At 52.0% G+C, this 12,178-nt stretch overlaps 2 protein-coding genes across 4 annotated transcripts in view; both read left to right on the forward strand.

The window, feature by feature from the left end:
• Positions 1 to 2,705, forward strand: part of CACNB1 (calcium voltage-gated channel auxiliary subunit beta 1) — a 61,470-nt gene extending 58,765 nt beyond the window's left edge. For all 3 annotated transcript variants that reach the window (XM_029572975.1, XM_029572976.1, XM_029572977.1), the window contains 2 exons: positions 1,108 to 1,203; positions 1,865 to 2,705. In XM_029572975.1, the coding sequence (XP_029428835.1) occupies positions 1,108 to 1,203; positions 1,865 to 2,158 (390 nt within the window). In that variant the 3' untranslated portion in view covers positions 2,159 to 2,705. The remainder of the gene's footprint in view (positions 1 to 1,107; positions 1,204 to 1,864) is intronic.
• A 625-nt stretch (positions 2,706 to 3,330) lies between these two features.
• Positions 3,331 to 5,001, forward strand: LOC115073969 (voltage-dependent L-type calcium channel subunit beta-1-like). The gene has a single exon (XM_029572978.1). The coding sequence runs from the start codon at positions 4,463 to 4,465 to the stop codon at positions 4,964 to 4,966; it is 504 nt and encodes a 167-aa protein (XP_029428838.1). The 5' UTR covers positions 3,331 to 4,462; the 3' UTR covers positions 4,967 to 5,001.
• The last annotated feature ends 7,177 nt before the right edge of the window (positions 5,002 to 12,178 follow it).

The raw sequence follows: 12,178 nt of genomic DNA on the forward strand, positions 1-12,178 counted from the left end.
GCACCCAGGGCAGGAACCTCTCCCCCTGCTGTGATAGGAGGGAGCACCCAGGGCAGGAACCTCTCCCCCTGCTGTGTGAGGGGGGGGGGGGGCATCCAGGGCAGTATCTAAGAGTCTCTCCCACTGCAGTAATATAGTAATATAGTAATATAGTAAGCCATCCTGTAAAACCCTTTCCTAACGCACACATTAAAACGTTTTTAATTCCCGATGCGGGAAGCTAATGTTATGCTAATGCATCTGGTGCTAGAAAAATGCTCTGACATAAAATGTGCTCACAAAGCCGAGTTAAACTGCGCACTCAGCCTCTTCATCGGCTGAACGCACAATTTAACCGTGGATTCCTCTGGCGACCCTCCTGCGCCCCAGACACCAGCAGCAGGAGTCCTGCCTGCCGTGCGTCCCCGCCAGACTGCAGGGGCTGTGTAATTACCGTTCCCACTGCAGCCCACTTTTCTTTTTGATCTCCTGGACTCTTTCTATATTGTACCCCTCCCTTTCTGTGCATAAAAACCCAACTACAGGTCCTGGCACCGGAGCTCTGGCTTCTGTCCTTAGACTCACATCAGCCCCCTGAGCTTCACCCCCCCTTGGGTCCATGTGCAGCCTCTGGGCGGCTCAGCCACTTAGCTCATGTATTAAGCTGAATATATCCCGCTATCTCAAAGTTATCCCCCTGGGACTCCCCTAACTTATCCGTCTAAATTCTGGCCTGCTAACGTATTCCCCAGCTAAGATGTAGCCAGATAAGTGCCCAAATCTTTATTCAGCTGGTTAACATCTGCCTTATCCAGCTGAATGCTTTTGAATATGGACCTCCACGTTTGCAGCGCTAAGAAAACATGAAGCAAGCCCAAGCAACTCTCTGCGTTGGAGGGGCAATAGTTAGTGTCTTCATTAACACAGGACTTGCATGAAGGAGCGCTAGTTAACATGACACGCTTTTTATGCACAAAAACTCTTGGTTACATGGAGAGTAAAGTTTGCTGACAGAAGATGAGCGGCGAGGGAAGGAGGCAGGATGAGTGGCTTCAGCTGCCGAGGAGGGGACAGGTCTCCAGAGAAGCTGTGCCATCAGGGTCTCTTCCTTGTCTCCCTGTGCTGCAGGTCTTACACAGGCTGGTGAAGTCACGAGGGAAGTCCCAGGCCAAGCACCTGAACGTGCAGATGGTGGCTGCGGATAAGTTGGCCCAGTCTCCCCCGGTCAGTAGCCCCTGACAGGCCAGTTTTCTGTGTGTGTCTCTTTCTGCTCCAAGCTGTGGAGGGCTCTCTTGCAAGGTGGCCTGTGCTGGACGCTGGGGGATTGCTTGTAGTGAGCCCTGGCGCTGCTCTTTCAGCACACGAAGGGAAGGAACTGAATTACTTTATGCAAAAGGTTATGAAACGCCGTTGGAGAGTCCCAGGAAGAAGTTCTTTGTGGGTGGCTGAATTAGTTGTTTTATTGTATTGTTTCTAGTGACAATGGCCATGGGAGTCTCTGTCAGGGAGTTATGTTAAATACTGTGTTTTTTTTCCTTTGTTGTAAAGCACTTTGGGTTCATATTTTATAAAGGAAGGTGATTTGTTTGTGTGTAAATGTCTTGCTCTGTGTTTCAGATGCTACCACAGTACTGGAGTAGCTCTAAAAAGTCAGATTCCTCCATCGTGTTTGCTCCACTTTGGATCTTTGGGTCACAGGGATTTTCCAATTTATATAAGGGATTAGAGCTCAGCTCAGTACCTCTGGCAGGTCTACAGGTCCCAAAATGCACCAGGCTGGGCTTGAATAAGCTCAGGCCTGGACCGGCGCAGTCTGCCTCTAGTTCCTCTGACATCTCACCCTCGGGCACCCCCATGTCCCATGATGCATTTTGCTTTCTTTTAGGAAATGTTCGACATCATCCTGGATGAGAACCAGTTAGAAGATGCCTGCGAGCACCTGGCTGAGTACCTGGAAGCCTACTGGAAGGCCACACACCCTCCTAGCAGCAACCCTCCCAATCCCCTGCTAAACCGCACCATGGCCACCGCAGCCCTGGCCTCCAGCCCAGCCCCCGTCTCTAACCTGCAGGTACAAGTACTGACCTCTCTCAAGCGCAACCTGAGCTTCTGGGGGACCCGGGCAGCCCAGGAGTCTGGGCAGCCTCCAGCCCCCGCGGTGGCAGAGCACACCGTATGACCCTAGCAGGAGCGGGCGGCTGGATGAGAGAGGAGCGATGCACAGAAAGTGAGAAGTGGGTACCCTGACAAAGCAGCACAGAAGCCCCAAGCCCAGAGTGGGCCTGCTTCTACCCCAGGGAATCCATGGACTTCTACTTCCTGCTAGGACCACAATTCCCTACATTCAGTGGGGCAGAACTAGGCCTGCTTCTCAGCATAGGACTGATTCAGTAATGCCCTGTCAGCAGGGGCGCTGGCGAGGCTGCAGCCTGTAAAGAAAATGCTAGTGGTTAAGACCTTGCAGTGGCTGCAGGCTGCTAACGATGCCACACTAATGACCGCGCTGTGTGCCCTGATCTCAAAGGAGAGCGTAGCGCCTCTGCCCTCCAGAAGTGTCCAGCCTGCATGTGCCTGCTGACTCTAGCTCAGTTACCAAACCTCTAACCCAGAGCTTTCCAAACTTTTCATGTTGGTGACACACTTTTTAGACAAACATAATTTCGGGACACAGTAATTCAGTCTACTAGTAAACCAGAGGTTAAAGGTTAAACGAACGAAACATATTTCGACAATTTATGTATGTTTCCTTAAATATATACATAAATAAAATGTTTCATGACACAACCTATGTCATGAAAACCTTAAATTTATATTAAAAATATATATTCCAAGATTCATGTTATTGTTATAATTTATGAGAAACAATAATAAAACAAATTGTCTGTCCCCCACACACTCATCTCTCTCCTCCTCCCAGCACATGTCTGGCCCCCACACACTCATATCTCTCCCCCTCAAGCACATGTCTGACCCCCACACACTCATTTCTCTCCCCCCCAGCACATGTCTGGCCCCCACACACTCAAATCTCTCCCCCTCAAGCACATGTCTGTCCCCCCAGCATGTTTGCCCCCCACTCACTCATCTCTCTCCCCCCAGCACATGTCTGGCCCCCACACTCATGTACCTCGTCTTTTTGATTGTTGCCAGTTAAGTGCTTCACTCCCTTCCATGATCACCAGACACTGCTGCTTGCAGTCAGTACTCCTCATGGCCAGGCCTCATCGGCAGCAGCAGCCAATGCAAGGATGGCTGGGCTCGTTCCACCCACCAAGCCCCCCCAAAAAACGCGATTGACAGTAAAAATCACCCAATAATAAGCAACCCATAAACTGAAAAAAAAAAGTGAATCTCTAGAAAAAAAAAAGCCCAAACTCGCGTCAGAGTTGACCGGGCTTGCGCGACACACCTGCACACTGCAGGCGACACACTAACGTGTCCCGACACACAGTTTGGAAAGCTCTGCTCTAACCCCTGCACATGGCCAGTGTTGACAGAGCTTGCGCTGAGCAGTCTCATCCCAGCTATACGGTGCAACTACTAAATCTCCCTATAGTGCTATACAGTGCTGCACAAAGAGAGCTTACAATCTGGTCAAGACAAACAAGGCAATAACAATTTAGGATGAATCAGGGAACAGATTTAGAGGTCCATACTCAGCACCACTTAGTGGGATACATTTTGACTTATCTGGCTAAGTAGCAGCAGCTTAATATCTGGTTGTGTTTAGTGACCACCACTTATCCAAATAAATACTTATCCAGCTAAATAGTTAGCAGCTACGAGGTAGGCGGAGTGATGGGCTAATTGGGAGGAGTTGAGCTAGCCAGTGGCCAGGGTCAGGGTCAGGATGCTGGGTACAGTGATAAGTTAGCCTAAACTTATCTGGCTAACTTTTAAATAGCCAGGTATATTTAGCGGTGCAGGTAGGTTTATCCGGCTAACTAGCTCAGCTGGAAAGCGGCTGAATGTTACCCCCTTAAAGTCTGGTTTAATTGAGAACCCACAGACGTTACACAACAGGTTATTCACATGTGCAGTGTGGCCTGTGGTTATACCCGCCATGTTACCCTCAGCCTCTCTCCCTCCCATTCCCAGCCTGCCCAAATTCCCCTGGGCTCTGGCCCTCTTTTATTCAGCTCAGATAAATTACTCACTGGGATCAAACTCCGGGTCTGAGCTATGAGGTCCTGCATGGCCCCTTCTTGGCCTTCTGGCAGAGATTGAGAACCTGCACAACGTGAAAGGGTTAACACCCTCTCAGCTGACCCCCACTGGAGACATAATGACCATTGCCAAAGCAGGAGAATTAAACCTTCTGCAAAAAAACACAAAATCTGTCCCCCGTTTTTCCCGGCCTGACCCTTCCGGTTCTGCAGCCCCAGTGCCCCTGGCCTGCTGCGAGTGGCGTGCACTGTCCTGTTTCTGCTGTTTTTCTAGTGTCTCATGGCTTGACTAACCCAGCTGTGTTCTTTCTCTTTGCATGGTGTGTGCCGCTGTTGCTCCGGCTCTTACTAACCAGGGCCCGTACTTAGTGCATGGGGAGCAGAAGCAGGAGAGTGCTCTGAGAGACAGGACCGCTGCACATGATCACCAGGGCGATGCCAAGCAGCTCCACCAGCGCCCCAGCCAGCTGTCTGCCCGCAGTAGCACCCGGTGCCTCACCAGGCAGGACACCTTTGACTCAGAAACCCCAGGCAGCCAGGATTTGGCCTATACTGAGCCCGCAGACTCCAGCATGGACATTGAGATGGACCCATGTGAAGAGCCTGAGCTGGAAACTCATGGGCACAGAGCTTACCGAGCTGGAGTGGGCTATCCGTGCCAAAGCTCCTGGGATGAGCTGGGACCAGAGCAAAAGAACCAGAATCGGCAGCCAAAGAACCGCAACAGGCTCCGGGAGCACTACTGCCAGAACCAGGAGGGAGTGGTGGCGAGGAATAAGAATGACGTGGAGAGCTGGGATCGGGACGTGTACATTCGCTAATGGCAGCTCTGCACTGGAGTGGGAGAGCACAGGTCAGAAAATAGTGAGGCCATCACCCCTCCCCCCCAGCCAGAGCTGTGCTTCCTGTATTCACCCCAAGGGTTCCTCTCACCTAGCATCCTGACCCCAGTCACTGTACCCAGCATCCTGACCCTGACCCTGGCCACTGTACCCAGCATCCTGACCCCAGTCACTGTACCTAGCATCCTGACCCTGACCCTGGTCACTGTACCCAGCATCCTGACCCCAGTCACTGTACTCCGCATCCTGACCCTGACCACTGTAACCAGCTTCCCAACCCCAGTCACTGTACCCAGCATCCCGACCCCAGTCACTGTACCCTGCATCCTGACCCCAGTCACTGTACCCAGCATCCTGACCCTGACCCTGGCCACTGTAACCAGCATCCCAACCCCAGTCACTGTACCCAGCATCCCGACCCCAGTCACTGTACCCAGCATCCTGACCCTGACCCTGGCCACTGTACCCAGCATCCTGACCCCAGTCACTGTACCCAGCATCCTGACCCTGGCCACTGTACCCAGCATCCTGACCCCAGTCACTGTACCCAGCATCCTGACCCTGACCCTGGCCATTGTACCCAGCATCCTGACCCTGGCCACTGTACCCAGCATCCTGACCCCGGCCACTGTACCCAGCATCCTGACCCCAGTCACTGTACCCAGCATCCCGACCCCAGTCACTGTACCCAGCATCCTGACCCTGACCCTGGCCACTGTACCCAGCATCCTGACCCCAGTAACTGTACCCAGCATCCCGACCCCGGCCACTGTACCCAGCATCCTGACCCCAGTCACTGTACCCAGCATCCTGACCCCAGTAACTGTACCCAGCATCCTGACCCTGACCCTGGCCACTGTACCCAGCATCCTGACCCCAGTAACTGTACCCAGCATCCTGACCCTGACCCTGGCCACTGTAACCAGCATCCCAACCCCAGTCACTGTACCCAGCATCCTGACCCTGGCCACTGTACCCAGCATCCTGACCCTGACCCTGGCCACTGTAACCAGCATCCTGACCCCAGTAACTGTACCCAGCATCCTGACCCTGACCCTGGTCACTGTACCCAGCATCCCGACCCCAGTCACTGTACCCAGCATCCTGACCCTGACCCTGGCCACTGTACCCAGCATCCTGACCCCAGTAACTGTACCCAGCATCCTGACCCTGACCCTGGCCACTGTACCCAGCATCCCGACCCCAGTCACTGTACCCTGCATCCTGACCCCAGTCACTGTACCCAGCATCCTGACCCTGATCCTGGCCACTGTACCCAGCATCCTGACCCCAGTCACTGTACCCAGCATCCTGACCCCAGTAACTGTACCCAGCATCCTGACCCTGATCCTGGCCACTGTACCCAGCATCCTGACCCCAGTCACTGTACCCAGCATCCTGACCCTGATCCTGGCCACTGTACCCAGCATCCTGACCGCAGTCACTGTACCCAGCATACTGACCCCAGTCACTGTACCCAGCATCCTGACCCTGGCCACTGTACCCAGCATCCTGACCCTGGCCACTGTACCCAGCATCCTGACCCCAGTCACTGTACCCAGCATCCCGACCCCAGTCACTGTACTCAGCATCCTGACCCTGACCCTGGCCACAGAACCCTAACCTTGGCCACTGTACCCAACACTCTGATCCCAGAATCCTGACCCCAGCCACTGCTCCCAGATCTCTGACGCTGACGACAACCTCCTAACCCTAATCACAGAAACCTAATCCCAATTTATGAGACCCTGACCCTCCCAAAATCATAGCATGGGATGCTCATGGGAGTTAAAAGAAATAGAGTGGCACTATGATTTGTTCTCAGTTTCAGATCTGTTCCTGTGGACATAAACTGGTCTCTTTCCACTGCTGTCTTCCCACAGACCCACCTAGCAAAAGATCCATTACTATCAGCAACCTCCATAAAGAGATACCACAGTCTGCACACCCCTCCTAACAGCAGCACTGTCACCCCCTCTGCCCAGAGACAGCAACTAGCAATGGACCTAACTTACAAAAAGTCTATTGCACTTTGACATTCTTCTCCCAACTCTGGTCCCTGCCTAGTGCATAACTTGAGAGGCTCCCGCAGGCTGTAAGTAGTTCCAGTGAGCAGGGGAATAACTCAGAATCACAATCACATGTACACGTTACTGATTTCTGAAACCTTAAGCCAGCCTGAATGCGTCCTGCTTATGGCAACAGACTCCAGCATAGCCTCATAGTGATGTCATCACAACCACCGTAACTGCTGCAATGGGCAAGATAAGTTGATAACATCATCAAATGTCCTTAGGCTCAACTATAGACTGATATGCTCCTTTTGGAGCTTGTGTGACTTCCACAGTCTAACTCTGCTGGTTACTATTGCCATTAATTTGCCAGGCAGCCCACGCCACAGGAGTTAAGTCAGGTGCAGGAGTGAGGCACTGCAGAGGAAATGTCTGTCTCCTGTCCTTCCCCTGACACACCCCAGACACTGTCTCTCCTCAAGGCCTCTAGCTGGAGTCCAGTCAGAGACATCGAACACAGTCTGTGCCTATGAACAAGGGGCAGGGGCTGATGGGAAGTTGTTCAGAAAAAGCAAAATGCAGGGGTGAAACAGAAGGGTGCAGCGCTCGATCTCTCCCACTGTGGGGACAGTGAAACCATTTGATTTGACTCATGTGCTTGTTACTTGATTATAAAGTATTCTTTCTCTCATGCCTGATGCTTTCTTTTGTGTGTGAGTGTGGGGAGGGGGACTGGTGGGTTGCTGGTGTCTCCTGTTCAGGTAGATGTAGTGCAGATCCTTCTATCTCCCTCTCTGTCTGCTTCTCCCATCCCCTCTTAACCCTTTCTCTTTACTGTGTTCCCAGAGTCAGTCCCTCTCTCCAGTATTGTTTTAAGGTTTCCTCCTCTCTTGTAGTGTTTGCTCCCAATGCCCTGGGTGCCTTTTTCCCACATGCACACGTTTGGATTCCATGACCCCTCTCCTCCGTGGACAGCAGGACAAGCAGCCACGTGACTGGGTGATGTCATATGACGGCCTCTCCTAGCTCAGGATTCCAGACCTCTCCTGAGCACACCAGCGTTGCTGCATCACGAGCCACTCCATGTACAGGAGGGTCACAAAGTCTCTCCTGTAACAACAAGATGGCCAGTCGAAATCAGAATACGTTATGCTTATCCTGCTTGGATCTGAACCACGATTTGAAAAACAGCATCCCGTGTGGAAACGTGTCACCTTGTACCTGCTGCTATAGAGATCTCAAGATAAAGTGTGAAGCTCTTAAATCTAGAGCTCACAAATAAACATCCTATAAGTGCCATAAGACCCATAGCTCTAATAGCAAGGGCAGCGCTACAGCTAAGCAAGTTCCTAAGTTGTCTTCTGTTCTAGATCTAATGGCGCGAAATGCAGGCAGCCCGAGACATAGCTGCAGATCATGATTAGCACCAAAGTATGGTGCGGAAAGTGACTCTGGCTCACTGAAGTATAGCACTAAGGGGTAGATTTTAAAAGAAGCGCGATCAGCCTACTTTTGCTTGCGCATCAGACTCAAGCAAAAGTACGCTGGATTTTAGTAGATACGCGCGGAGCCGCGCGTATCCACTAAAATCCCGGATCGGCGCGCGCAAGGCTATCGATTTTGTATAGCCTGCGTGCGCCGAGCCGCGCTGCCTCCCCCCGTTCCCTCCAAGGCCGCTCCGAAATCGGAGCAGCCTCGGAGGGAACTTTCCTTTGCCCTCCCCTCACCTTACCCTCCCTTCCCCTACCTAACCCACCCACCCGGCCCTGTCTACACCTCCCCCTTACCTTTGTCGGGGGATTTACGCCTCCCGGAGGGAGACGTAAATCCCCGCGCGCCAGCGGGCCTGCTGCGCGCCGGGCCGCGACCTGGGGGCGGGTACGGAGGGCGCGGCCACGCCCCCGGGCCGTAGCCACGCCCCGTACCCGCCCCCAAAACGCTGCCGACACGCCCCCGCAACGCCGCGCGCTCCGGCCCCGCCCCCCCGACACGCCCCCCTCCGAGAACCCCGGGACGTACGCGAGTCCCGGGGCTCTGTGCGCGCCGGGAGGCCTATGTAAAATAGGCTTCCCGGCGCGCAGGGCCCTGCTCCCGTAAATCCGCCCGGTTTTGGGCGGATTTACGCGAGCAGGGCTCTGAAAATCCGCCCCTAAGTTTTTGGTGCCGAAAAATACTTCCTGCACCCCAATGTCAGAGTGGATGTAGCGGACAGGACGGTGAACCCTTGGGCTGGCCTGGCGGAGCGCGCTGATTGGAAGAGAAAGCTCCGCGGAGATGGATCAGGCCGGGAGGCGGAATCACGGCAGAGGCAAAGGTGGAGTCTTCACCCTGGAAGTCCGAGATCCCCCCAAGAGGAGCCCGTGAGGATCCAGACCGCTGGGACTTAGGAGACGGCAGCGAGACTTGAAGAGAAGATGGAATCTTCACCCTGGAAGCCCGAGATCCCCCCGGGAGGAGCCCGTGAGGACCCAGACCATTGGGACTTAGGAGACGGCAGCGAGACTTGAAGAGAAGATGGAATCTTCACCCTGGAAGCCCGAGATCCCCCCGGGAGGAGCCCGTGAGGACCCAGACCATTGGGACTTAGGAGACGGCAGCGAGACTTGAAGAGAAGATGGAATCTTCACCCTGGAAGCCCGAGATCCCCCCGGGAGGAGCCCGTGAGGACCCAGACCATTGGGACTTAGGAGACGGCAGCGAGAAGAGATGAGAAGACAGGCCAGAAGTCGAGGCAGGCAGCAGACACAGGGTGTCGGAAGCGGAGCCGGAGTCAGGAACCAGAGAAGCAAACCAAGGAGGATCCGGAACAGGAACTGCAGGATCAGGATCAGGAACAGTGATACCAGGATCAGGAACAGCATGAGCAGGATCAGGAACAGCAGGATTGCAACTTGACTCTCAAACCTGAGGAACCTCATTGCAAGGCAATTTCCTCAAGGCAGACGCCGGCCTTAAGTACTCTGCTGGCGTCTGACGTCACCCAGGGGGCTATCCGAAGCTTCTTGGTGCTGGACCTTTAAAAGGTCCTCCTTCGCGCGCGCGTACCCCGAGAGGGGTGGAGTCTGGATCGGGGCTTGGTGGCGTCTCTCTCGTGGAGACGCAGCTGTGGCACGGCCCGATAGGCCCGAGAGACACCGAGCCCCATCGCGGCCTGCAGCGGAGAGAAGGAGGTAAGGACCCGGTCGCTAGACTAGCGACCGGGACTGCAACAGTGGAGGCATCATGCCAATGCATGGCACCAATGACATAGCACAGGCACTTTGCACCAAGATCCCCTTCAGCTGTGCCGAGAGCCTGACTCCAATCAGACTTTCAGACTATCAACCCTCAAAGCCGATGATAACATGATGAGCATCAGTTCCTAACACAGAAAATATGCCACTAAATCTAAACACTCTGATGCTTATTTAACCACTAATCCTCATTCTCAGAGTCATCTCGCCATTTCAGAGGGGGTAGCCCTACAGTAGGGCTTCCCAAACCTGTCCTGGAGATCCCATAACTAGTTGGGTTTTCAGGATATTCACAATGAATATACATGAGATAAACTTGCATACCATGGAGATTCAGTATATGAAAATTGTTTTCATGCATATTGATTGCATGAAATAAATTTGTGGAAATCCATCAACCATATGATGCAACTTACTCATATACAAACGGATATCTTCTTCCTATCTAAATGCAAACAACAGGACATCATCCCTAAAGGACTCAGGATAAAAAATCATACAATTTATGAAGACCTATTGTGCTATACTCTCTCCAAGAAACTATTCAATAACCTAATCAGCATCCTATACAACAGAGAGAGCCAAATCAATAAAGACTTTCAGACCTGGAACATCACATGAGGAACCTATATACCACTGACTCCCCAGCTGAACAGGATTTCTCCATCAAGAGACCTGCCATCTATCACGAACATTTCACCATGCTCAAGAAGAAGAAAGAGGCAAAACTATCCAGCCTCCTATGTACCACACCAGGTCATACAATAGATACCAAAAAATGTATCAACATTATCAATCTGTCCAACCACACACTTAGCCAGGCAGAAGAAGATGTCCTTTCATGAGGACTCTCCTTCTGCCCCACCAAATCTACACAGATAATACAATTCTGCTGTGATCTGGAATCTTATTTTTGCTATCTCCAACTCTAGGAATACTTCTATACCAATCGACACGCAGCCACACACGAAAGATGTTGCTGACACAACTTCTCCACCTACTCATAACATCAAAAACAGAAACTCTCAATGGACACCCCAGATGAGTGTAACACTGGACTAGATTTTTACATTGAATGTTTCTGACAACAAACCCAATCTGAGATAATCAATAAACAGCATCGCTTGCCCCACAACCTCATCCACAAAGAATGGGAAGCCATCCATAGCCTCTGAAACAATCCAGACATCATTATCAAAGAAACTGAAAAAGGAGGAGCCGTGGTTGTCAAAACTAGATTGGACTACACATGAGAAGTGAAGAGACAACTCTCCAGCACAATATTTTACAAGCCCTTGCCCTCCGACCGCACTGTAGAATATCAGAAGGAACTACAGAGTTTCTGAAGGTATTCCCCACTGGAATACACCAGCAGATTTACCTGGACACACGCTGGAACGCCCCATTGTCTCCAACATCAACACCTTCACAGTAGAAATATCTGGCTACATGGACTCCATTCTCAGACTCTATGCACCAGCATTCCAAATTACCTTTGCAACACCACAGATTATCTGAGGAAGCTCAACTCTATTGGCCACCTCCCAAACAACACCATTCTGGCAACCATGGATGTTGACTTCCTTTACATCAACATCCACCACAAAGACAGATTACAAGCCATCAGGAATATTATCCCAGATGCCACCACAGTTGATCTGGCCAACAAACTTTCCCATTTTGTCCTCATACACAACTTCTTCAGCTCTGAAGAAGACTTGTATCTGCAAGTCATTGGCACTGCCGTAAACACATTTCCTCACCTCCTACACCCAGAAACCTCTCCTCTACCTATGATACATTGATAACATCTTCATCATCTGGACTCAAGGTCTTGAAGCACTTAAAGAATTCCAAAAAACCACTGACATCAGTGTCCAGACTTGGTCATCCTCAGAAATCCACCTATTTGAACTGCCCCCAGGCTCACTATAGCATATCTACTG

The sequence above is a fragment of the Rhinatrema bivittatum genome, chromosome 12, assembly GCF_901001135.1.
Source record: "Rhinatrema bivittatum chromosome 12, aRhiBiv1.1, whole genome shotgun sequence".
In the NCBI taxonomy this organism is placed as follows: Eukaryota; Metazoa; Chordata; class Amphibia; order Gymnophiona; family Rhinatrematidae; genus Rhinatrema; species Rhinatrema bivittatum.

What these genes read in the sequence shown, in the direction of transcription:
- LOC115073969 (XM_029572978.1), top strand. Translation starts at nt 4,463, where the DNA reads ATGGTGTGTGCCGCTGTTGCTCCGGCTCTTACTAACCAGGGCCCGTAC.